The 25134-nt window shown below is 42.2% G+C and overlaps 4 protein-coding genes across 8 annotated transcripts; 2 read left to right on the plus strand and 2 right to left on the minus strand.

The window, feature by feature from the left end:
- Positions 1 to 36: 36 nt before the first annotated feature.
- On the minus strand, positions 37 to 6675 carry LOC129590622 (mitochondrial import receptor subunit TOM70-like). 2 transcript variants are annotated; one of them, XM_055485943.1, is made up of 11 exons: positions 6189 to 6675; positions 5938 to 6129; positions 5399 to 5525; positions 5080 to 5189; positions 4603 to 4715; positions 3843 to 4062; positions 3181 to 3315; positions 2410 to 2634; positions 1686 to 1789; positions 1461 to 1583; positions 37 to 460 (listed from the first exon to the last, which is right to left on the minus strand). In XM_055485943.1, the coding sequence occupies exons 1-11, from the start codon at positions 6522 to 6524 to the stop codon at positions 271 to 273; spliced, it is 1875 nt and encodes a 624-aa protein (XP_055341918.1). In that variant the 5' UTR covers positions 6525 to 6675; the 3' UTR covers positions 37 to 270. The 2 variants fall into 2 exon arrangements, with proteins under 2 accessions (XP_055341918.1, XP_055341917.1); XM_055485942.1 differs by having other exon boundaries at positions 4597 to 4715; positions 6189 to 6673.
- Positions 6676 to 8665: 1990 nt separating this feature from the next.
- On the plus strand, positions 8666 to 13041 carry LOC129590632 (cytochrome P450 2U1-like). The gene is made up of 6 exons (XM_055485964.1): positions 8666 to 9262; positions 9992 to 10507; positions 11090 to 11163; positions 11393 to 11484; positions 11591 to 11865; positions 12540 to 13041. The coding sequence occupies exons 1-6, from the start codon at positions 8899 to 8901 to the stop codon at positions 12743 to 12745; spliced, it is 1527 nt and encodes a 508-aa protein (XP_055341939.1). The 5' UTR covers positions 8666 to 8898; the 3' UTR covers positions 12746 to 13041.
- A 659-nt stretch (positions 13042 to 13700) lies between these two features.
- On the minus strand, positions 13701 to 18268 carry LOC129590677 (ectonucleoside triphosphate diphosphohydrolase 1-like). Its single transcript, XM_055486023.1, has 7 exons — positions 17529 to 18268; positions 16429 to 16576; positions 15737 to 15908; positions 15130 to 15642; positions 14428 to 14562; positions 14209 to 14352; positions 13701 to 14144 (listed from the first exon to the last, which is right to left on the minus strand). The coding sequence occupies exons 1-7, from the start codon at positions 17854 to 17856 to the stop codon at positions 13965 to 13967; spliced, it is 1620 nt and encodes a 539-aa protein (XP_055341998.1). The 5' UTR covers positions 17857 to 18268; the 3' UTR covers positions 13701 to 13964.
- On the plus strand, positions 18134 to 24721 carry LOC129590678 (proteinase-activated receptor 1-like). Of its 4 annotated transcripts, none has more exons than XM_055486025.1 (4): positions 18134 to 18535; positions 22426 to 22720; positions 23044 to 24234; positions 24325 to 24721. In XM_055486025.1, the coding sequence occupies exons 3-4, from the start codon at positions 23359 to 23361 to the stop codon at positions 24427 to 24429; spliced, it is 981 nt and encodes a 326-aa protein (XP_055342000.1). In that variant the 5' UTR covers positions 18134 to 18535; positions 22426 to 22720; positions 23044 to 23358; the 3' UTR covers positions 24430 to 24721. The 4 variants fall into 4 exon arrangements, with proteins under 4 accessions (XP_055342000.1, XP_055341999.1, XP_055342003.1 ...); XM_055486024.1 differs by lacking the exon at positions 18134 to 18535 and adding an exon at positions 21972 to 22319; XM_055486028.1 differs by lacking the exons at positions 18134 to 18535; positions 22426 to 22720 and adding an exon at positions 22766 to 22900.
- The last annotated feature ends 413 nt before the right edge of the window (positions 24722 to 25134 follow it).

The following is a 25134-nucleotide window of genomic DNA, read 5'->3' on the forward strand; positions in this document are numbered from 1 at the left end:
AATCGCCATTTGAATAACTGAAAGCCGACGCTCTGCTCCACGCTGTCAATTTAATAACGCTTACAAAATCAAGAGAGAAACTCAATAAAAACCCCATTCCACCGTCTCCCATAAATACCCCCCATAAACACCACGCAGGGGAATGACACCAGCAATTCCTTAAGAAAAATAGAAAAAAAACCACCTACCCACACCAGCACAGAAAAAGAAAGAAGACGACAATAACACAATAAAATCATCCCGGTCGGTCCGTTCGGCGTTGAGAGAGGATCAGAAGCCGGGATGTGCCGCCCCCACGGCGCCGCCGGCGGGGCTCTTGACGGCCAGCCCCAGCTGCTCGTGGACGATCTGGCCGGCTTCGCCCACCTGGTAGGCCTGGATCAGCGGCATCATCTCCGCCTCGCTCTTGGCCAGATCCAGGCAGCGCTCGTACAACACGCGCGCTTCCCGCAGATTCCCCCTGCCGAGCCAACAGACGCACGTTAGGGGCCATGGGGAATAAATTCAACCATTTAAATACTATTTTATTCAACTGTTTTTCCGGTAAAAATAGCGCTTTGTTGACCGCCTGCGTTTGATATTATCTGCCCACCCTGGATGCCAGGAATAAAATAAAAACAAAATAAAATTCGAACATTTCCCGTATTCCTATTTATCCCACTGCCACTGGACGCTTCGAAAGCATTCTAATTAAAAGTCTAAATGTGTAATACGTTCAAAACCACAGAGATGAAACTAAAAATCAAAATTCGAAAAATCTGTAGCAAACAAATTTTTAATATTAATAAAATTTCTACATATTATTAATTAAATTGATATGACTAAAAATTGCTTAACACCCTCGTTTTCCAGGTAAAAATAAACGTTGTATAGACGGCTTATGCATTCGAAATTGTCTGCCCACTCTGGATGGTCAAATTTCATACTTATCACACTGGCTGTTTAAAAGTTAAATTGTACAGATATTCATAATAAACTATACCAAATAAATCGACATACTGTCACAATCATATATAAAAATAAATCGGCTTGAAAACGGCTTCAGTCTTCAAAATAAATCCCGCATATTTTATACAATTTACTAGCGATCTGAGCTGTAGCAAAAAATTCCATACATACACATTTGTAAACAACGACTTTCTTATATTAAATTTAGAAATAATTGTAGAATTACAGCAAATTTAAACGCAGTATACAGAATAGATTTACAACAGCCACAATTCCAACAGTATCCATGATAAAATGTAGTAGAGTGGCTTACGCCTTCCGGATCACCAAAGTTAACCGTATACATTTAACATAGCACGGCACACGATAAATTAAAACCTCAAACTATAACGATTCTCCTTTTTTATTTACATATTATATAATAAAAAAAATATTTTTTCACTTTGCATTGCAGAATAACATTATTTGGTATGTGAAACGTCCATTTTACTATTCATATCAGATTAACGTACGCTTGTAATTCCATATCCATCAGCATCTCGATGGCCGGTGTGTAGTGCTCGTCGGCCTCCATGGCCTTGGTCAGCAGGACAATGCAGGCGTCCCGGTTCTCCCGCGCCACACACTCCACCAAACTACCCACAAATAACAACCGTTTCAACACACCGGAATATCGGCCATTTTTCCTTTAATATTTGAGCGAAAATTCCGGATTAAAAACGCATTATTATTATTACCCGAGTTGTGTGTATACAACGGCGTTGTGGGGATCGCTGGTCTTGGACAGAGCCTGCTTTAGGAGCTGCTCCGCTTTATCGAATTCCTGCAGCTCCATGTACAACTGCAAGGACCAGCCGTTTTTATTAGGCAGAAACCCGGAGAAAATCGTAAACAATGAATAAGTTATTACTGCAATTTGACATCAGTAATAACTGTCTTTTATTTTAGTTCCTTCTAATTACCACTTATTTTCTGAAATCTTTTTTGGTCAATTTTACACCAAGAGTTTTTAGGCGAAAATAAATTTCAAAAATGTGGAAATTACGGAAAGTCAAACAAGATTTAACGTTCAGTGTGTGAAATATGTACAGTCATACAATGCGAACAGGCAACAGCACGCGAAGCGAATACCAAATGTACAAGCAGCTGCTACTAAAGAAATAATCAAAATACAAGTAACTGAAAATAATCGAATATTATGCTCATACTCGTATTACAGCTGATAAACAAATTAAGTATTATCAACGCGATAAACAGTGTTTCGCTAGAAATCAAAAAAAGTTTAAACTTTCGACGTAATATTTTTCTAACAACTGTAACATCACCGTCAGCTCACCGAGGATAACACTGTGCCACTGCACTATAATTTACTACGTCGGTTCCATGAACAGTTCACCAATATTCCACAATAATATTTGAAATAATCCAACAAATTTTTTTTAAAAAGCGTATTATGCTGACCTGTGCCACGAGGGTGTAGGCATCGACGCTCTTGATATTCTTACACACGGTTTCTTCTAAGATGCGCAGGGCGCGCTGCTGATCGGCCGGCTCCTGCAGCACATGCAGCCGGTACTCGATGTGGGCCACGTGGAAGGCCGCCACCGGGTCGCAGCCGCCGTTGAGGGTGCTGCACTGCCGGAAGTCCGTCAGGCAGTCCTCCATGTTGTTCACCAGCATGTGCACCTACTCACCAGCAAAGGCACCTTATCTTACCGAAATATTCAGTCAATACAAACAGAACAACCAAAATTAATGAAAATAAAAAGCAGATGAAATCAATTAACCAACAAAAAAAAAACAGATTTACAGGAACAAAATAAATAAATTAGGAGTATAAATATAATTAAACAGGAAAATTTATCACATAAGTTAACCAAAATAGCCTAATAAAAAAATAAAGCAAATGAAATCAAATGAAACAATTAAAAAAAACAGATTTACAGGAACAAAACAGAATAAATAAATTAGGAGTATAAATAGAATTAAACAGGAAAATTTATCACACAAGTTAACCACAATAGCCAAATAAAAATATAAAGCAAATGAAATCAATGAAACAATAAAAAAACAGATACACAGGAACAAATTATAGAAATATAAATCAGGAATAAAAACAAAGTAGAAAAATTTATTACACAGGTTAAAAGCGACTAAATAACCGAGTAAAAAGAAAACGAAATAATCACAATCAGAAAAATTCTTAGTGGCTGTCACAAGCCCCACGCATACCTGGGCCCGGTGGAAGTAGGTGTCGGGACAGGTGGGATCACTGCTCAGGGCTTCGTTCAGCACGGCCAGACACTGCTCCGGATTGTTCTCCTGCAGATGGATGCAGGCCATCTTAATCTTGGCATTGGTCTTCTCCTGTCAAAACAATAGCGAATCATATTAATAAAAATTACGACACACAGTCACATTCACCGGAAACCACCAAAACCGTCAAGTAACCTTTTTATTACATTTTCCCCCGTTTTTCTTTTACGAAGAAACAAGTGTGAATCGGAGAATTCATGTTACTGATCAAATTGTCAATACACTGAATAAAAAAAATAAAAAACTGATAAATTACGTGCTAACAATTACTGCGGATAATATTGCTTGGGATATTGGTATCCAGCCAAAAGCAAGCCCGATTCAACAAGCCACTGCACTACAGTACTCATCGTTCCTATCAGTCGTTGTACAGCTACTGTACGAGAAGAAGAACAGCCGAAATCGATAACAACTACATATTATACATTTATGAATAAAAAAGCATATGGTTTCAGTATATATTTATACAGTATTTTTTTTTGCGAAAACTGATATTAGTTTATTTGTATTATTCAACTTAATGAATTTAATTCGATAAGCTTTTGATGTTTGTTTGAAATTTGGCTAAATCCACGTACCGCCGTGGAGGCGTCGTGGGCGTTGATGACGCGGTTGAAGTCGACCTTGGCGTCGTGGATGTGGCCCATGAGGAACTGTAATGTGGCGCGCAGCAGCAGCGCCAGATTGAGATCGTCGCGGGTGCCCAGCGCCGAAGCCTCGGCCACCACCTTCTCGCACTCCTCCAGTACGGCGTCGTAGCGGTGCCGCGACCAGGCTTCCAGCGCCTTCTTCGTCGATCTGCCGGAAATACACAGACACAGAACATCAGCAACACACAATCCCGTACTCACCCAGCACAATTTCCATAAAAATCAACAAAAATAAAAAAAAATTACTCTGATAAAATAAGAAATAAATTATCACAACAACAGCAGGTACAAAAGTACAAAAACTTATAATAGAAACATAACCGTAAACGAAATTGTTTGAATAAATACGTAACCACCAGAACGAACGATAGCACAATCAAATACAGATACATTACAAAATTGACAGGAAAATGAGTACATCAAATTATCAAAGTAAGAAACAAATAAGCACAACAACAAACGCAAAAAAACTTACAAATATTAATGAAAAAATTTAAAATAGATAAAAAAGGAATAAATCGAAAATGAAACCTGTCAGCGGATAATCATCTTCCCCGGCGCTTACGGGACAGTTGGATACACTGACACATCACAAATAGTTGGTCAAATAAAAATATCGATTTATTTCACAGACAGCGCCAATTTTCTTTTATTTATCATTTGTTCACTAATTCCCGCTTACCCATACTTAGAGTCCATATTCTTGACGGCAATCTGGATGGGATCCTGGCTGAAACCCTGATTGAACTGGCGGACAAAGACCTTGCTCAGCTTCGGCGTGTGACCCTCCGACGAACGTCTCTGGAATAATAAAATCCACAAAAACCGTCAAAGCGACAAGCAAAACAAATCCCATATAACGGTGCAAATAATCAGAAAATATTCCATACATAATATATCAGAAAATATTCCATATATATCACAAAATATTCCACTTATCAGAAAATATTTCATATAAACCGGAATAAAAATCAGACCTACAGATAGTTGCCTGGCAGAAAATGTCGAATGAAATTAACGACACAACGATGTTTAATTATTATTCCACAAAAAAAGAATCCAAAATCCAGCAAGTGTAGTATTTTATCAGGATGCTGGACAAATGCTTCTGGGTGAATTAGAAAATTTTATAAACATTTGTTTTTCGGTTTGCCAGTGAACTCACCCGCATCTCGTCTTTGGCCATTTTAACGGCCAGCTGCACCATGAGCTTCTCCGAGCGCTCGCGGTATTCTTCGATTTTAAAATTGGTCAGAATGGCCGCGGCCACTAAATCTGAACAGAGAAAAACAGAATGAAATTACGGTTACAAATGTACCACAGCAAATGCCATAATATCACCACTGAATTTCTGTTTTTATTTTTTCGGAAATTTGACATTTTTGTATCCGTATCTCTGAATTTTTCCGTATATTTCAGAAACTTTAGAAGCAGCCAATTTAGCTGTAGGCGTGCGTGGAAAAAAGTCTAATATTTTAATTTACCGTAAACGGCTTGTAATAAATTGCCGCAGCGTTCGTGTCCGCGACTGCGCCGTGCGTAGGCTTTCGCGTAGTGATTATCCAGCTGCAGCGCTTCCGTACAGTCACTCACCACATCCTCGAATAATTTCTACAAAAAAAAACCACGTATTTATTTTATTCTAAAATAAAACATAATTCGGCATAAATTGTTCGTTAACTCCATTAGCAGCAATTATTTGCAATTTACATGGAACGATCCACAGAAATAGGTAGAAACAGTCATTTTCAACTCGGAAGCCATCAAACTACGCTGATAATCAATTTTTCGAGAATTAAAACAGCAATGAGAGGAGCCGTATTTTAAACAAACAATCCTATCCTATTTTAAACAATTTAGTTATTCTGGTGTTAAAGATTAAAAATAAAAAACGTAAAATTAGAGTAAAATGTAAGAGAAAACAAAAATGAATAAAAAACCAAATTATGTGCTTAGGAGAACTGACAACGCTGATCCAAACGACCAACTCACGTATGACTATGCACCATAATTTCCGTCTTACCAGGCTCTCATTGCAGGCCGCGCGATTCTGGAAGGACTGCGCCAGATCCTCCTTCACCTCCTTATTCTCGCGGAACGCCCACGCCAACTCCACCGCCTCCGAGTACTTCTTCTTGGCCTCCAGGAAGCGCTTATCCCGGAACAGCGCGTTCCCCTGGTTCTTCAGCGCGTTCAGCCGTTCCGCCACGGTCTTCTACAACACACCCTGACACTATCACCAACCGCCCGCGGAAGTTGTCTGAGTGTTCTTACGGGTTCACTGAGCGGACGACCGCCCTTCTCGGCGTCCAGACCCGTCTGGGACGGCGCATCCCCGGCGGACCGCGGATGGTACGCGCGGGTCTTCCCCCGGTCCACCCGATCGCTAGGGGTGCGGCCGTTGGGGCGCGAGCGAGGGGGCTGACGGTGGAGGTAGAGGTAGGCCGCGGCCGCTGTGACGGGTACGCCGATGAGGAGGGCAATGGCCCATTTGGGCCAGGTGGCGGGGGAGGACAGCTGCCAGGTAGGGGATGCAGTGAGGAAGGTGGGGGTCTCGAGTGGAGGGCTGGGGGTGAACGGGTACGCGGCGGGATGAGCCGGAGGCGGCATCGTGTCACCCGAAAATTATTGGACAAAAATAACGTCGAATGTGATTTTGGGAATGGTGAATTTCCGATGGAGACAAGATATGGATAACTGGAGAAATTTTTGTTAGGTTTGCTACTCTGCTGCAGCATGTTTCTGCAGACTGGGTCACTGGCGTATAGAATGCTGTGGCGGGGCCACGCGCTTAGCTTTACTGAGGGGGGGGGTGAATAAAAGTATTTTCATTCAAGTCTGTATCTCACAAGTTACAAACTTACAGTTACGACGTACAATATGCTTTGCAAAAAACGAAGAAGACATTAACTGCATGGGAATCGCTAGCACAGATTATTCATAAAACCAGGTTGTGGTAAATAAATTAAGTAATGATTTTAATTTACCATAATTAATGATGGTGGGGGCACGCGCTCAGTCCTATTCCACAAGGGGAAGCGAAGATTTATGTGCTTATACGTGGAATTCCCACGCGGTCGTTGTATATAGATATTTGTACCTACTCTAGCTGGTAGCGTTCCTAAATTACTGTTCTTTGTGCCTGTACATGTAATCCAGTCAAACAAATACGGCTTCTTTTCCCGAGTAGATTTATTTTCGAGGATTTGGAGCAATTTGCCAGGCAGTGGCGCAGGCAGTTGCAGGTGAACTTGCCACTGGATTGTGTTACTGGCCGGGTCGGTTTAAATCACCCGTGACCGGAAGTATGTGTTGTGCATCAACATGTGCGGTCGGATGCTGGAGCTTTCAAATCTGGCTATTGCGTACCGTCATCGACATGCTACCATGTGTTCGCCTGTTAAATAATTAAGATACTGTATTTCTCGAAATGAAAGCCTTCTCCAGAATTGTAGCGTCCTCTACCATATCTGTATAAGCCCCATCTCCCTCTGAATTTACCATACTCCCCCCTTTGTTTTTTTCAAAATACTCTACCGTATAAGCCTCCCGGGCCCGGCCCTCCCCCTGGGTATCAATGAAAATTCTAATCCGAAAAATACGGTATTTCATTAACTGACTACGTGGATTTGTGTCAAGAATTCTGCGGCTGATTTCTAATTCAGATTATTATACAGTACGTTAGTATTCGTTCAGCTTTACAAATAATTGCATATTAATTACTATAACTATGCCGATCTTGTAAAATGAATCTACTTAATATTATTACTTATTCTGCACAGAGTATTCTTAGTTTATAGTTTGTATCCGCTAAGAAATTAAGAATGAGAAAGACGCTTGAAGAAATAATTTAGCGAATGCAATGTCCTGTACAGAGTACATACTACAACCGTGGCCGTATCTGTAGGTGCACATATTATAGATATGCAGAGTCATATGACTCATATTACGTAATTTCAAAATGAAAAGTACAAAATCTGTATAAGCTAAGAGCATTGTATGCCAGAGAAATATTCGCAGGATTTTTATATTGTTCGTCCATTTTTTTACGTTCGACTCCAAAGTAAAATATAAAATATTCATATAATGCCGCGATAAAAGTGATAGATGGTAAGATGGTATTAGGACCAAATAAGTGCTGTAACGGCAACGAAACACCTTCTACCAAATTTCGATGTGGAAAATGGAACCGGCACAATTTTCCCAAGCCCATTCTTCCGTTCGGTGTGAACGAACCAACTGGTCTCCGCATGCGTTGAATATAGTTTACGATAAAGGTTTTCAGAATAAAGGACGTATACATCGCCAGGGCAAAGTCAGTACTATACTATAAAAATCATATAATCGTATTGTGCATCACGACTGATAGGAAATCGTTACAATTATCAAACAAACATGCATGCCTGGCCGCGTATCATGATAGCCGGCGGGCCACTGTAGCCAAGATAAACATGTACCGCATCGTAAGAAATCATTAACGGGCAGATTATGTGGTAACACCGCAAAATCACGTTAACAATAATTATTATAACGGTGCAGATATACGTGCAGGCCATGCGGAAGTGTGCTGATAAAACCGGTTTGTCCGTTCACCTTTCGTGTCGAGTGTGTCGCCGATAAGGCTGTGACATTTGCTGGCGTAATGTATTAAGTTCAAGGTTAAAACCGGATCAATAACCTCACTGACTACGGTTGTCTATCGTGTGCATGTACGAAACGCCTTGTGTAGTATAAAATGCTGGTAATAATCGGTTTGTTGGTGGTGCAGAATTATTTCCAACGTCTTTTTCAATGAACGTGTATTTCTTGCTTTAAAAATATCAGATGGTGTGCAAGCCTAATTCTTCCCGCAGTGATAACAGTCGTATTATACTGGATTAATAAAATCATCACAGTGCTGCACGCAGAAGAATGTTTTACCGTTTTCTGATGGTATAAATTTTATTGGATTTAATTTCATTTATTTAAATTATTTGTATCAGTCATGGATGTTGTTATCGCAGCGTCTGTTTTGGCCGTTTGTGCGTTGATGATTATGGCGGCCGCCCGCGTTGTCCGGAGATCCAGCTTAAAAAGCAAGAAAACACTGCCGCCTTCGCCGTTTTCCCTTCCTTTCCTGGGATCGCTACCGTTTGTGGATCCAGCTGGATTGCATTTAACCCTGCGTAAATGGGCGTTGAAATATGGGAATATTTTCTCCTGCTACTTGGGACCCAAAGTCTACATTGTCCTCAACGACTTCCGGCTGGTCAAGCAGATTCTGCATGCCTCCTGCGAGGTGTTTGGGGGACGGCCCAATTTCTTCCTCACGCAGATGTCGCTGAAGAAAGATGAGCCGTTTTCCAAAGGTTGGTTACATACAGGGTGTATATGCAGTTCACTTAAAGGCACACTGTTTTTATGGCATGAATTCTGTTTGATTTCATATGTGTGTACTGTGGTATGTGCTATGTAGATATTATGTAAAAAAAAAAAAAAAAACCTTGTAAAAATTATACGAGCGTACGTATGTATGTTTATTTACGTATATATGTTCTTTTTGATTACGTTGATTATAAGCTCCTGAAAGAATTTTTAAGCAGATCGTAAATATTAATACGCTACATACAAATTAATACGTTCCTCATTTAAAAATGGAACTTTTAATGCATGCTCGTATACTCTGTACATGTGTTTTGGTTTGTTTACCTGAGAAAAATTAAACCGAGTTTAGTAGTTGTATATGATAAAATATATGAGCTTACTGTAATACGATACACAAATTTCAACCTGCCCGTTGAATAATCCTTTACTGTTTTCAAAATACAGGTTCTATTTAAACTTGTACGCATAATTTTATACCGGGATAAGAGCGCTAGGTTGCAGTTACAGTACATTAAATTGGTATTACGATTTAGGAGCATAATTAAAATTTAATTATCATTGAACTGCACCAGTATCTGTAGTTTGTATTGCGCTAAGAAAATTTACAAATTATTTAAGATAATACACGTTAGTGACGTTATGTACGTAAAGCGGTAAATTAAAGCGTAATTTTCCGTTAATTTTTAAACCACCGTTCTCTATTTAACCTTTAGGCATTGTCCTGAACGAAGGCGAAGCATGGAAAGTGCACCGGCGTTTCGCGCAGAAAGTCTTCCGTGATTTCGGCGTGGGCACCAACGTCTTCGAGCAAGTCATCAACGAGGAAGCCGTGGCACTGTGCAATGATTTCGAGCAGGAATGCGGAAAACCCTTTGATAATACGTGGTTGATTAAGAAAGCGGTGGGCAACGTCATCGCCTACATTCTCTTTGGCACGCGCTTCTCCCATGAAGACGAGAACTTCCGGCACACGGTGAAGTTCATCGATCAGACCATCGAAGAGAACATGGCCAGTTCGGCGCTGCTGAATTTCTTTCCCTGGCTGCGGTATATCCCGCCGTTCTCCCGGCAGTATCAGTCGCTGCGCAAGGAGCTGGAGCACTTCCGGCAGCGGAAGGCCATGCTGATCAAAGGCCGCGGGGAACTGCCGGTCCATGATGCGTCGGTACAGAATTATGTCGATGCGTTCCTGAGTCATATGGAAACAACGAAAGATCCGTATTTTACTGGTATGTATGGGACTGTGGGAGATTTGGAAAGTATACAAATCGGTAGCATCATTAGTGATTTGTAAGTCACACGTCAAAGTTGTTTACGATCATAGAATAATATTCTGAATTACTTACTCTAGTATTTATGGTATGTTTCATGTAGAATAATACTTCTTGAAAATTTCAGTTTTTTTGTTTTGATAAGCAAGCGAATTTTCGCTCTCTGCTTTTAATACGACGTATCGTTCACAGAAGTGCTATGGCATATGCGAATTGTAGTGTAGTGACAAGCAACAGTTTCTTATGGACGAAAGACAGATTAGTAACATTGCTAGTACAGCATGTTAAAATGTTATAGAATTATGCCGGCAGATATACATAAACGTTTGTTTTTTTTTAATGATTTATTGATCTGCAAATACGTCTGCCAATTAAATCCTCGAATGACGCTGATATTACGTTTATAGTAATTATGCAAATCTTTTCATTAACGGCCTTGTTCCATACGCCGCGCGCTAAAACCTTGTTAATTATTCTTTATTGCCGATGTCTTAAATGTTTCTGTCCGAAAAATTGTAGTAACGCGAAAGTGATTTGCAGATTTCCAAATGCGGCAGTGCGTCGGTGAGATCTTTGCGGCGGGATTCGCCACCACCGCGTCAACCATACGCTGGGTACGATTACAGCATTTGCTCATAAATAAACGTCTGCAATTATGAGAATCTTTTTCTACATCGCAAAATCAGCAGAAATCGAATATCACTTTACACGAAAAAATTCAGCATATATGTCAAAAGCGTATTCGCACACCGTGCGTAAACCAACCTGGATAAAGTATTACAACAGCGTTTAAACCTTATGGCACTCACTTGTACCTTTCTGAGAAATGTTTTCACCATGCAGATACTGCTGTACATTGCCATACACCGTGATATCCAGGACGCCATACACGCTGAACTGGATAAACATGTCGGCTTAACCCGGCAGCTACAATGGTACGCAAAAACTGTTTTAACTTGCCCGAAGCCGATACACTGTGTGGTCCACAATAAGTAGCTTATTGCGAGAAGAATTACGTAACCATTTGCAATGTTTACGCAGGTCCGACAGGTCCAGCTTGACCTTCCTGGAAGCCACCATCCTGGAGTCGCAGCGTCTGGCCACGGTCGTGCCGTTCCTTATACCACGCCGGACTCTCCAGAACACCACGATCGGCGAGTATTACATTCCCGCGGATACGGTGCTGCTGCCGAATGCCTGGTACATCCACCATGATCCGCAATTATTCCCGGAACCCGACAAGTTCTGCCCCAGCCGGTTTATCGGTCCGGATGGACATGTGAAAATCCCCGAGGGGTTCTTACCATTTGGGACAGGTAGAATTAATTACGGATTTTATTTTAAAATATACAGCGATTTAAGGGGAGTGGCGTGGTAACAGGGTACCAAATTCGTGTACATGCGCGAAAGCTTTCACATTCGTGCACTCCCAAACACTTTACTGCTTCCTTTTATGACATTCTGCAGCCAGATGATTTGCATACGTAGAGGTGAAAACCGATTGTGCGCGCAACATCTGGTCAGGGAATTTTTGCTGCAAGAAAATTTCAAAAATTTTAAATGCACTCACTTATAAAAAAGTCTCATTACTTATTAACCGATCGTTTTTAAATTTTGCATGTAACCGCACATATGCTGATGATATTTTTGAAGATTGTTTCTACACCGTACCGCGCTTTTGGAATTTTTTTCAAAATTTAAAATGAATTCTTACAGAAAATTTGAAAGAAATTATGCAGATCCGGTGTACTAAAAATGATCTTCATAGTTACGCCCATTTACGTGCAAAATCTTAAGAGATCGGTGCGTAAAGAAAGTTTCCGTACACGTGAATGCACTTAAACGTTTTGGAATTTTCTTACAACATTAACTCCCGAACCGGGGGTACGCGAATGTGAAAGTTTTCGCGCATGTACACGAGTTTGGTATCATGTACCGGGCCACTTCCCTTTACTGTCCAAGTGGTAAACAGTTATTGTATGCTTGACAGGAATAAGGGTGTGTCCCGGTGAGAATCTGGCCAAGATGGAGCTGCTACTCTTCGTCGGGACGTTGTTGCAGAACTTTGACGTTAGTCTCCCGGCCGGCGTGGTTCCCGATTTATCTCCCAGTACGGGATCGACGTACGATGCTAAACCTTACCAAATTGTTATTAGTAAACGCACAATCTGCCCGGAACAAAATCAGCCTGAGTAGTGGAAACTGGACGCTTACCAGCTGTATATAACTATGGTTATGCAACAGGCACACTGCAGTGTATTTACATGTGTCTGGAACCTGCAGCTATAGAATCGTTTGTTACAATACGAGTACTTAATTGTTGTAATTTTGTTGCCCCAGATACCTGTAGTCCTGTACAAATGTGCACATAGACCAGAATTATCGTTTCTGCAGAATTTTCATTATTGATATTCGATACCATTTCCAGTAACTGGGGATCGTCGTTAAAGCTTTTTCTGTGCAATACTGCCGGCACACGCTCAAAAATAAACTCATCCGATACGCATTACTCACTACAACTTTATAAACTACAGTATACACAACAAAGAACGTACATTCATGTCAATAGAACTATTTCAGCATGATCATCAACGGCCAATAAATAGCAATCTCAATTTCAATAAATAGCAATTTCAAGTGTACCATTAGCTCTTATTTTGAAATTGGGCGTTTCGTGCTATAAAAAACCACATAATCTAATTTATTGTAAAAATATTCACGGGGACGGAAATATTCAGTCTTTGTAAACGGGATAAAAATATCCACAGTTCTTTGTCAGCGTGGAGGGACATTCAGATAACGTCCCGCAAGATATCTCCAGAAACTTTTGTAATACAGAGAATCGTGAAGTAGGCATATACAAGGCATGCATGTACCGGTACATGCGTTGTATGTTGGAACCGATGTGGTCGCTATTAGTATCGAAGCAAAGTTTCCGGTCGATCGGCTAAGGCTGCAATATATCAGCACATCACGTACCATGACGTTCTTGATCCCTTCAAAATTGATCAAATAACTTCCTGGTCCCGCATACTTTTGTGGCGAAACAAGGGTCGTGCGCTGTAATATACCTATAAGCGCCTGCTGCAGCAACCTCATAGCCAATCACTTTAATTTTCATACCGAAAGACGAGAGATGAAGATTATGCAAAACATGGTGACCTTGGCCACGGGGCGAATGGGGCGTAACGCAACCGTTGTCGTTAAAAAATCGGTTGACGTATGCAGTTTATAGCAAAATAGTGACGGCAGAACAATGTGCCAACGATAGTGACCTTTGAATTGCTCGTGTTTCTTCGAATCTCCTGCAGCTTTATCGAATTCAGAATACCCTATATGGCTACTCTGCAATGCAGTCGTCGTAAACTCTACAACCCGGGCTTGATCGGTTTTTGCATTGCAGTTTGAAATTTAGTTAAAATTGCAAGTGTATCACAAAAGAAAATAGAAACGGAACGAATACAAGAAAAGATACTGCCGAAAGTGAAACCGCTCGCAATACACCGGCAGAGTTTGGCGACGTAACCGTCGTATTCTTCGTCACGGAAGTGATTAGCGCCCATCCCAACGTCCAGCTCACATCCTCATCATTCACCTACAAATTAGCGTCGACTAAGTTGTCAGTTTTTTAAATTAGCACTGCTGATTATTTTTCTAACCGATCGACTGAACACGGAATTCTTCAGTGTCTCATCATCCAGCCGGTACACATCACTCAGCATCGTCCCACTGTACACCCCGTCAAAGCAGGCGCGCAGGGCAAACTCCGCTTTCACATTAGCGGAGTAGGCCATGTCCATGACCTGCAGTGTTATGATTATGTCATACATCCAAGTATGCTGTAGATTAATAATTAATGGAGGAGTTTTTCTTCTCACGTCAACGTAGCGTGTGGAGCATAATTCATGCAGCGCCCGCCGCTGTCCATCAATGTCAAACGGCACACTGACGACAAACGTCCGGTTGGATAGCAGACTCAGTGTGCTGGCATCGTAGGCAAATCCACCAGAAGCCTGTGTGCGTGTGGGAAGATAAACGCATGGGTAAAGGGTACAACAACAAAGTGGGCTTTTTGTTGCATCATTAGGTAAACGACCGGCGGTAATAAGTTGCTAGCGTGCAGTTTGTTCTATAATTAAGCTGGGAACTAATCCGTCAGACAAGCGTAATCGATGTACAGAGTGTACTGGATAATACTGTTTTGTTACATCCGGTTTGATTTTAAATTTACAAGCAGAAAAGTGTAGCAAAGTTGTTTTTAGAAACACAGTTTATTTTTCAGCAGTTAACAGTTAATAAAAAGGCGCTAAATAAATCCAGCCAAACGAAGGGCGCATGAATTTGAGAGCAATCTTTCGAATACGGAACAGACGATTGCGTACTTAATACAATAATTACTATTAAATAGAAACAGCGTTTAAGTATGACGCACTCTAAAGAATAAAACATTTTAATCAATAATAAATCAACACTAAAGAATAAAATATTTTTAATTCAGTTGTGGCTTCATTTTGGTTAAATTACGTTTTAATTAAATGAGTAGTAATTATGAAACCCATAAAACAACTAACTCTACCCACCAATAACCGTCCGTAAAAAATATGCCCGCCTCCAGTCACCAGCGGACACGTCCCAGCATCGTTAAACGGGCACTGCGCCGGCTGCAGCGCAAAATCCAGCATAAACAGTCGCCGCGTCATATTCCGGCAGCCCTGGAAATCCGCCGTCCCGATAATCTCATAGCTCTCCTGGCTCGTCAGCTCCTCGGGCACACGCACCGTACTGCAGGCGGCATTAAAGAGATCCTTATGGCGGACGATAATCGTGTGATTCCAGGCCCCGCAGGGATTATACACCGGACTGACGAAATTGCTGCTCTTCACCAGCAGCGCTTGATAGCGCAGGAAGGCCTGATCTTTCCCGTAACAGATAAAATTTTTAATGAATAACGGAAACGTATGATCGAAGAGGGTTAAGGAGTAATCGGCAGCCAATCCGGCTGTCGCTGTACTGTCCCGCTTGCTGACATCCATGGAGACGTCGGTGGAGGCGCCGCCCATGTACAATGAAGTCCATGTGTTGTTGCGTTCCAGCTGGAAATTAACAAGGGACAATTTTATGGAAGCCTTGCGTGATGGAAAACCGCTTATCCTGCGTTTAAAGCGTTAAAGGGAAAATGTATTATACCGGATCCTGTAGCACTTTGGCAGCGTAATTGACAGCCGCCCAGACGTAGGCTGTTTCGTCTTCAGCCGGCAGTATGTGAATGTCACCCTCGGTGACGGAAAAATTGTAATTGGCTCGCAGATACTGGTAGATGGCGGTCAATACTCCATTAGCGGCAGTGGCATTTTCCGTGCTGGCAACAATGCACAAAGGTCAACATTTTTTTAGTTACTGTACTGCTACCCTGCACTTGTCCAGACTTTTGTACGGTTTGAGTCGTCTACACTGTAGACTCTGTAGGCGAGTGAGAGCTAAAGCCGCTCACGTTCAATCAGTTGCCTGCTCTCTGCACGCAGTTGTAGGCCGTGTATGTGAATCGTGAACAGCGAGCTGAATGGGCTCATACAACGTACGTGCGCCTGCACTGCAAAATAAATGGACAAGTGCAGGGTAGCAGTACAGTACATTTAAACCGACAAAAAATTTGTTTACAAGGTATTGTCATGTAATTACAAAAAACACTGTTATTAACGGTTTCTTCATAATGTAAGGTCACTTCTAAACACCGGAAAAATTCGGGCGCAAAGTTAAACTTTGCTCTTCAAAATTTTTGGCTGCATAGCGCTTTCAAAGTTTTGTTAATGTTAAGCCTTATTGAGCTGTGTAAGTAGTTACACTAAATGAACAGTAAATACTTTTATTTACGTGCTTACGCAACGATTCGCATGCCGGCTGTGGCTCCCAACCGAACCCGTGTCGCGGTGTGCTTATCCGCTGGAATGCTCTGCGCGGCAAAATCGAAGCAGGCTTTCAGGCTGGGTCCGACCCTTTCCGGCTCGTCACGAAAATCGCTTAGCCGTGCTGTAAGTTTACAACGTCATTAATCACATGCGCAGTTGAAAGTCAGCTGTCAGTAATTGCATTTGACAAGCAACCTGTGCAATTTTCTAACTACGTTAGCGCTGCATCGGTGTTAATTAAAACGACCAGGACCCATACCGTACTAATAAAAATCGATTTATAGCAACGCGGAGCAATTTTAAGAAAGTCCCATTGATTTAAAGTTACATCGCAACAATACGATCATAGACTCATAGTACGTACTTCACTTGTAATGTAGTCAACTTAAATATTTTTACTACCGGTAATTATAGCTGTTACAAAATACGGGCTGTTACAAAACACAATTTATTTAGGCGAACAGTTCGCAATCAATGTTATCAGAATTCTGCATAGACAAGTTATTCTTGCAGTTTTCTTTGAGAAGCGATACCTAGTTATCTGTAGATTGCAGCACGGGTCCAGCTTCTAGACACACGATTTTTCTAAAACCTATTTTGCAAATACTGAATTAACGGTACTATAGCAGACGGTGAAAGCTTGAAAGGTTTTCCTGTTCCCATGACCCATATTGCCGTACACAAAATAACGATACGGAATAAACACAAACTGATGGTTGTTTATCTCTGCAGTCACTGCCTGCGTAAAATAAACACAGAGATAGTCAAGTCTGCACAAAATATCCTGCAGCAATGTCTTGCCCAGTGTTCATCCCAGCATACCGTAAACAAATGTTCAACGGATATATTCATCGAACATTTTATTGAAAATCAATACTTCGTATAGTTGAACAGAATATAAAAATTTACGCTCAACTGAAAAAATAAAGGAAAAATTGATCGTCAGTTGTTACTAGTGCGCAAGGACGGGAAATGACCGATATTATATGTTTACGACCGAGCGAAAAACCCATAAAACATTGAGCGATTATGACGCTCCAGCAAACTGACGTTTCTATAATTACAACCCTTACTGCTGCAGTTCCGCGCATCGTTCTGCGGGGTGACCAGGCCGGTATTGTTCATCACCTCGTTCCAGTGGTAAATATACATGCGCGTCCCGCTGGAACCGGCGTCGAAGAAGACGGCATAATTATACTGCAGCAGCGACGCATTGTGGGCGTTGAGCGTGGCCGCCCATTCCACATCGCGCGTGGTCCGCACATCCATCATCCTGTGGGTGGCGGTGGAGTAGGTCTGCGGCGGACGGACGACGGCCGGGGCCGGCAACGGCGCTAGCCGCCGGGCGGTCCATCCTGACGCCGCGCTAACGCTCAACAACGCAATCAACACATTGAACATTTTCCCGTCCAGGAAAAAAAATACTACATAAATCAACAGATCGCGAGCGGACGAAAACGCAGTGAAAGATTATGTCCACACAACATTGGAGAAATTATCATCGATTGCCGTAGCGTACAATACAGGCAATCGATAAGGGTATTATGTTGCTGTTGGATAATACCGGCATTGTATGTAAATACGAGCGATAAGTAGCCAGCCCGGCAAACGCGCGATGCTATAACGTGTTAGAAGAAATTGCGCGCACGCTCTCACTTTTATCGGCAATCTGGGAAAGGATAATTAATCTCGCTGCAGTGGCGGGCAATTTGTCATGCTAACTCGACACACTACACATAATACTGATCCGCCTTTTGAACTGGCTGTCACACACACGAACGTATACTGCCCGCACGCAGGCGCCGTTTCCGGGCCCACTTTGCCTTCGACTGCGATTTTAAGAACAGAGCGTCCGTTTGGAAAACGGTTACAGCCCGAGTTGTAAACTCTTCTTTAGCCCGTAGCGTATGCGTGATGTGCGTAAAATATTAATGCCTTTCTTTCTTAAGCCGGGACCGAGAGCGGGCTGCCGTGTTAATGGAGGATGTTGAGCGTGGTGGAAGGCGTGGACAGCCAGATGTGTATGTGTTGCAGTGGCACACAGCTGACGAGTGAACGCCGCCATCAGCAACGGCAGCCGGTGCGAACGTAAATGTTTATATCGGGGTTTTAGGGTGCAGAAATGTGTGGGCCAACATGTTTCCATTGACGAGATGGTGCCAAGTGACTGGTCAGCGGATTATGGAGAGATATAAGGGGAATTATCCGGGCGTTGTCGTGCAGTGTCTAATTGATGGGGTGGGGAGGGAAACAAGAATGCGGTAATTGCCGCAACCGACACACATACACACGCTGCCAATCGATGGCCGCGGAGCATCGGCATTTAGTGCCGGGTTTGACGGTAATTTGAACGGGCATTGTTTGCGATTGAATGTGATTGGGAAGCTGGTTAGCGGCGTAAAGGCAGCGTTTTTACGGTGGTGGCACGTTTAACTCCCCGATGATACTAGAGTTGGGAAAAAGCTCTTTTCAAGTGCAATTAAACCGATCCGTCAAGGAGAGCAGACTATCATTTGAAGAACACGATCACCGCTACGAGAATGTGGTGCAAATGGATTTTTTTTAGCTATTCCGGAAAAAATCTTTGGTCTGAAAAAGTGCACTGCAACTTGCAATTAGCAGACTGTAAAAAAACGTATGATCATCCCGGCGTGTTTTAGCGTTTGAGTTTAACAGTTTCAACCACTGACTGTGAAGTGGCATGGGCGATGATTTGTACGTATACTGTAGCCGCTCGCCCAACTTGAACCACAGAGTTTGTATACGGGGAAATGAGCGCATGGACAGCATTTGCTTGCCTATGCATTGCCCGAGCACTACACGCGCCGCCCGTATGCTGGTTTCCCGTGCACAAACTCTGTGGTTCAAGTTGTGCACGGGCTACAGTAATTCTTATGCAATACCCATCAAAATTTCAACCTTCACCTCCTTTTAATCTATTTCCGCTATCTCTTTTGCTAAGTAGTTGCTAATTAAAGATATTCTTAATTAAAAGTATCTTAGATAAAAAACAGGAAGGTAATTTTCTTTTCCGCGCTGCGATAATCCCCAATACAATACAACTCACTACAACATTAAATAAGCATTAGTCGAGAAACTTCGTTGTACGGTACCAAATTATTGTGCCCAAATGCTGAGGTCATTAAAACACCTTGGAACTTAAGGCTGAGTTGAATCTTGAAAGCAATTTTTGCGACTTCACTGGCACGCTTGAAACGTGCTGGGCAATAGCGGGCGATCCCGAGGACGGTATCGAAGCAGTTCACTAGTACTCCATCCTTTGCCACAATGCATGTGCACCTCGACTTTGTCGGTGTGCTGACTGGCGTTAGCAAACCAGTGGGCCAACTCCTTCAGGTCGCAGCAAGTACAGGTGTCGTGCTCGGCGCAGACGGGATTGTGATTCATGAGCAACCTCATTGGTTTATTCTTATCGACGACCAGCACCTCCAGAACGTCCTTTGGAACGTATGGTAGGCGACCGTCGGCAAGGGCCAACATGCTCAGTTTCAAGGGGAATGATGGCGTAGTGCGCTGGAGGGATTGCAAGGGAGGTTTTTGACGGTTTATCAGAAGACCGCTTTATTGAAATGAGCATGTGTCGGCAAACACTCTTTTGAATGCTGTTAATTCATCATTACCCATTATTCTATATTAATTATTACTTTTACTAGTCTTTACCTACAAGTAACACCGCTGCATCGGTTATAATGCAGCTGACACTCGTTTTGCTTTCCAGTTTTGTACTTACGGCACTGGTACAAGTAATTTTAAAGAACACAGTAGTTAAAACAGTGGTTCAGTTTATACACTGGAAAAACATGCAAACGAGTGCTTTAATTCAAAATTCGTTTTAGCTCACGCACGCTGTACGTACAAAGCTTGCGCATGTGGACAAAACCCATATAAAACGTCAATAAAAACCGAATCGTTTACAAAGTAAAAAACCTACTGTTTTATTTGAGTTTCATAGTTTTCAGTAATTATTTTCTTCAATAGCGTGATAACAATATCAAGATCTAATTACGGTCAAACGAAACAACATTCTCGACGGTCCCCATTACTGAAGCAGCATTACCACGTTGAATTGCTAAAGAGATGTTCTGTTTCAAAATCTCCAGACTACGAATCTCGCCGGTTTGTAGCAAAATTCTCTTCCCAATCTCGTTAACAAATCCTTTGGCAGATGTACCAAAACTGCCGAATGTTTCAAAACCAACAGCCTTAAATTCGTATCGCCCCGAAAGGAAGCTGTACTACTCTATAAGAGTTTCATAGTTTACTTTTGCAGTAAACAAAATTAACAGTTATGCCAATGATATACAGTATATATACCGCCAATGATATATGTACCGTCCCAGTAGGTACCAATTTGCTGGCAACCGGCTTCAAGACTCCAAAGTCGAAACTGCTTAACGCATTCCCGCCTAAATTCACATATACCAGGCTGTTGGCTGACAGCGGTTCAAAGGTGTCTGCTGCAATACTGGCGATATCGTTATTTCGCAGGCCCAACGAGTTGAGCTTGTCAAATCCGGCGAAGAACTCCGCATCCAGTTGGCCAACTCGCGAATACTGCACTACCAACTTGGTCAGAGCGTGTTTGACGTTGGCCAGCAAAGGTCCGATCGGCAGACGCGGCCCTTCAGATCCTTTAAAGCCAATCAAGTGGATGGCAATTAGAGAGTTGATAGGTGGAAATGGCGCTGCATCCTTCTGAATGACATTGCAGTAGGTACGCGCTTTGCTGGTTGGACAGTCCAGAATAATGTCAATTACCGGGAGGCGGTGGGTGTAGTCAGGGCGCTGATATTGAAGTTGGTGGGAATGATTAGATTCGCTTTGGTGCAGTGCAGTTCGAAATAGAGGCCACTGCTAGGCAGAGATTTGCATTGTGGGTGTGGCTGCATTTTGGCGACATCAGCAATGGATGCTGCTGCGAAACACAGCGTCAAGAAAGCCGTTGAGTATACGTGGCCCATGCTTCTGTTTCAAAGAGACTGCTTTTGCAAGTTTTACAGATAGCGCTTTTACCGTAATTATTTTTATGAACCTTTAATAAGTATCGTAATACAAGTACAAACTTAGTAAGTAATACCGCAATTTCTATCGTGACAGCAGAGTGGATATGTTCTTTTGGACCAGCTCGCCGTTTGAAATGTTGCTCTTAGATTAAATTAAGAGCACCGTATTACTCACTATCGAGGGGTCTAAACCGCTCTTGCTGGACCCGAAAATGTTTGATTTCAATCGGTCTATCCGTATCTGAAGCAGTGTTAGGGTCCATGAATTACTTTTGTATTGCAAGTTTTAGCCATGGGCGGGTTTCCAAGTTAGCGTGGCTAATTACAACTCACCATCTGACAGCAAACAAATAATATGAAATGCAGCGATTTTATCACAATGGTCAAAGTCAGCACCTCGTTCAGTTAAGTTGCAAAATACTAGTACATGCAGGCTCTTTTTTTGGCATCATTCTCCAAAAAATAAACGCTGTCATGTTGTATTACGTTGAGAAGAAAACGGTTCTAATAATTACAGTGAGTCAAGTTTGAAGATTTACGCGTCTCTTAAAACTTTACAAACACTAACGTACGAACGATTTTTAGCTGTCGTTTCAATGTTAATAAATTTAAAATCATTGTGTCTGCCCGCGTAGGTACCCGCAGGTTTATTGCAATTTGACTGATGTATTATCCCACAACCAAGAGCAGCGCAATACATAAAATGCTTTTTAGCCAAAATGTAAACCACCAGCTGGCTGACATCAGCAGTAGCCGGAACGGTGGATCACGTTTGGTTTTGCCCCCTATATTCTGAAATTTAAATGTGTTTGGGAGTGCGCGAAAGCGGAAGTTTTTCGTGTATGTACACCAATTTGGTACCATTTCCTTGGTCATTTCCCTTAAGTCAGGCTCCGGTCTGCCAATGCACGCTAACGTGCATTTTTCTAGTATTAAATATTTACAGGAACTTTGGCTCGAGTGCACGTCCTGCAGTGCAAAAGCACATCCGGCGGCGTGTAAGCAACAATATGACCGAACTCAGCATCGAATGTTCGCGCAGTTCTAGACCATATCTCCCGGTAATGTTTATGCTTGATCGGCGTCACACATGGGCATCTGCAGCCCTAATTCTTTGCGTCTTTATCTGATGGCGGACTACGAGAATACCCTTGGGGGAAGGGCGCCTTCCGCCACAATACCAGCAGGCAACAGCCCATAATACTGTATCTGCCACACGCAAACCTTGTGTCTTCTTCTTGGTAAATTTTCCATTTCATTTGTTATGCGCTGGTTTAACATTGTAACACTTTTGCAGCTATTGTCTCATTTGTTTTTGGTATTCTGTGTATTTCAGCCGTTGTTTTCGCAATGAAATAAATTCAAATAATCAAGATATTATTATATTACAGCTTTTTAAATGGAAGGAAGATGTCTCCAAGGTTGTAAGCCGTTTCGCAGTTGTTAACAAGTAATAACAACTACTACGAGTAGAACTAGCAACAGCTACGTAAATAACAGCCAGCGTTATTATCTCAGCTTCGTATGTAATAAGTACGAGTATAAGCCATCTAATCTGCTCTAGGGATTTATGCGAGTGCATCGAAAATCAGTTCTCCTGGATTCTGTTACAGCGGGGGTTATCGCTGCATAAATGAATCGGCTAGCGACGTGATAGGTAGCTCCACGGATATTCATCGGGGGAATTAATGCACCGGAAACGTGACTGGGTACCTCCTCGTATGGTTAATTGATTGTTTCGTTCAGCGAGGGCGCCTGAATCCTGGCTAATACCTGGCATTGCGCGAATTTCTTTACATCACTTCAGACTGCAGTTTGGATTTCTCCCCATACCAGCGTATGCATTATGATATTTCGCGCCTGGCTGCAGAATTAAAGAATGAACTTCACAAACGCATCTTCCAGCCACGGGATTCAGCTCCATCACGAAACCGTACTCCGTTCCATCGTTTTTATTACCGTTTCCTCGTGTTTATGCTTGGTAACATGCAGCCTGACGATACTTTTGATGGTCGTTATTATCCGACAAAAGTCACTGTTCTCTGGCGCCAAAATGTTGATCCTCCACCAGCTTGTTGTCGAACTTCAGATGACCGTAATTCACTGGCCGGTGCATATCATCGCATATGCCGTATCGCAGAATGATTACTATTTTTCAACGACATTCTGCCGCCACTATTTGATTGCTTATATGACGACAATGACTGCCGGTTTATGGGGACTTCTTATTCTGGCCTGCCACCGTTTGCTGGCCATCGCTAGTCCCTACAATTTTTCCCACTGGGATCGCCTGTCCATTAATGTGGTGCTGATAATAACTCCGTGGTTTATTGGCTTCTTTGATTATCTGTATTTTTATTTGGGCGGTGACGGTGGGTTTGGTCCGATGGCGCCGTTCGGCATCTGCACTTTTCTGCAACGAGGTGTCAGCTTCGCCATCGCTAATACCTTTAGTACATATCTTCCGCTGGGTTTGGCCGGGCTCATGTATATTCTGTTGTTCCTTAAAGCGGTGGCGATTAACCGGAAACGCCAGATCTGGAATTCGTCGGGCAGCTTATCCGCGGAGTTGGTACAGAATTTCCGGCGACGTATCCGCTTAGCGCGACTTTTATTCGCGATGACAGTAATACACACGCTGTGCTTTGCCAGCATTCCCTTATTGCAGTCATTCTTTATGGCAGCGTACAAAAGCGATCCGATGACGCAGTTATGGGTGCGGCAGTTCTTCTGCCTCGGCTATCTATCGACACCGGTGCGTAGGTGGATTCTCGAGAACGCAACAGCTTTTGTATTATACACAAAAAGTTGATTGCTGATTCTTTTATTATGCGTTTTCTTACAGGTGATGTTCTTTGCTCTTAATAAGGAATGCTGGGAAGGTGCCAAAAGGATTTTTCTCCAACAACCGCCGCTTACACCCACGGATACATCTGTTAAAAAAGTTTGATTCCGCACACTCGTAATCGTTTGATTTTCCTTAGGTTTTCTTTTCTGCTGAGAGCCCGGAGATAACGTCCTGATTAGTCAAACTTATCAATCCAGATTGCTGCTACCTGTTTCTTCTGATTTCTGATTATCACTACTTGTTTCTACCGTACAGAGTACTGAGTAGGTGTTTACATTATAGTTGTACATACTCGAATGACCTAAGTAGTAATGTCACAAACTATGGGCAGAACGCTTTATGTTATCGTTATCCTTTCCCTCATGTTAAACAGTGCGACAGACCATGATTAAAACAGCGCGACATGTACAGTCTATTAGAATGGCCATTAAGGGTCGCTAATTTAGTACTTTGTAAACTATAAGCAGAACACCTGTTAAAAGAATACAAAATAAAAAATTGATATAACTGAACGACATGACGTGTGAAGTCAAAAACATTATGTGGCACTTTCGGCAATTTTATTCACAGTGAGACAGTCAGCATGCATTTACTCATCTCAGGTTTTCCCGTTTTCGTTTGTTGAAACTGTTTCCTGGAGAATCGAAACCGTTTGGTGCATGCAACCGTATTGTATATGGAGAGTCTTTACAGGGAAGTACTGTAACGTGTCTTTTTCATATGTATTATAATAATTATAGTTACCCTGACCTAGGGTACTTCGATTGTTAATTTTTGACTATTCCGACCACATAATACAGTTAATGG

This window comes from Paramacrobiotus metropolitanus, unplaced genomic scaffold (assembly GCF_019649055.1).
Source record: "Paramacrobiotus metropolitanus isolate TYO unplaced genomic scaffold, Prichtersi_v1.0 Parri_scaffold0000041, whole genome shotgun sequence".
In the NCBI taxonomy this organism is placed as follows: Eukaryota; Metazoa; Tardigrada; class Eutardigrada; order Parachela; family Macrobiotidae; genus Paramacrobiotus; species Paramacrobiotus metropolitanus.

Coding starts and splice junctions, on each gene's coding strand:
- LOC129590632 (XM_055485964.1), top strand. CDS start 8,899: ATGGATGTTGTTATCGCAGCGTCTGTTTTGGCCGTTTGTGCGTTGATG. Junction 11,164..11,392: donor CCGCGTCAACCATACGCTGG/GTACGATTACAG, acceptor TTCACCATGCAG/ATACTGCTGTACATTGCCAT. Junction 11,485..11,590: donor TTAACCCGGCAGCTACAATG/GTACGCAAAAAC, acceptor ATGTTTACGCAG/GTCCGACAGGTCCAGCTTGA.
- LOC129590622 (XM_055485942.1), bottom strand. CDS start 6,524: ATGCCGCCTCCGGCTCATCCCGCCGCGTACCCGTTCACCCCCAGCCCT. Junction 5,190..5,398: donor TTTATTACAAGCCGTTTACG/GTAAATTAAAAT, acceptor TTCTCTGTTCAG/ATTTAGTGGCCGCGGCCATT. Junction 2,635..3,180: donor CCTACTTCCACCGGGCCCAG/GTATGCGTGGGG, acceptor GCTGGTGAGTAG/GTGCACATGCTGGTGAACAA.
- LOC129590677 (XM_055486023.1), bottom strand. CDS start 17,856: ATGTTCAATGTGTTGATTGCGTTGTTGAGCGTTAGCGCGGCGTCAGGA. Junction 16,577..17,528: donor CGATGCGCGGAACTGCAGCA/GTAAGGGTTGTA, acceptor GTAAACTTACAG/CACGGCTAAGCGATTTTCGT. Junction 15,909..16,428: donor GCCGGCATGCGAATCGTTGC/GTAAGCACGTAA, acceptor CATTGTTGCCAG/CACGGAAAATGCCACTGCCG.
- LOC129590678 (XM_055486025.1), top strand. CDS start 23,359: ATGAACTTCACAAACGCATCTTCCAGCCACGGGATTCAGCTCCATCAC. Junction 24,235..24,324: donor TCGGCTATCTATCGACACCG/GTGCGTAGGTGG, acceptor GTTTTCTTACAG/GTGATGTTCTTTGCTCTTAA.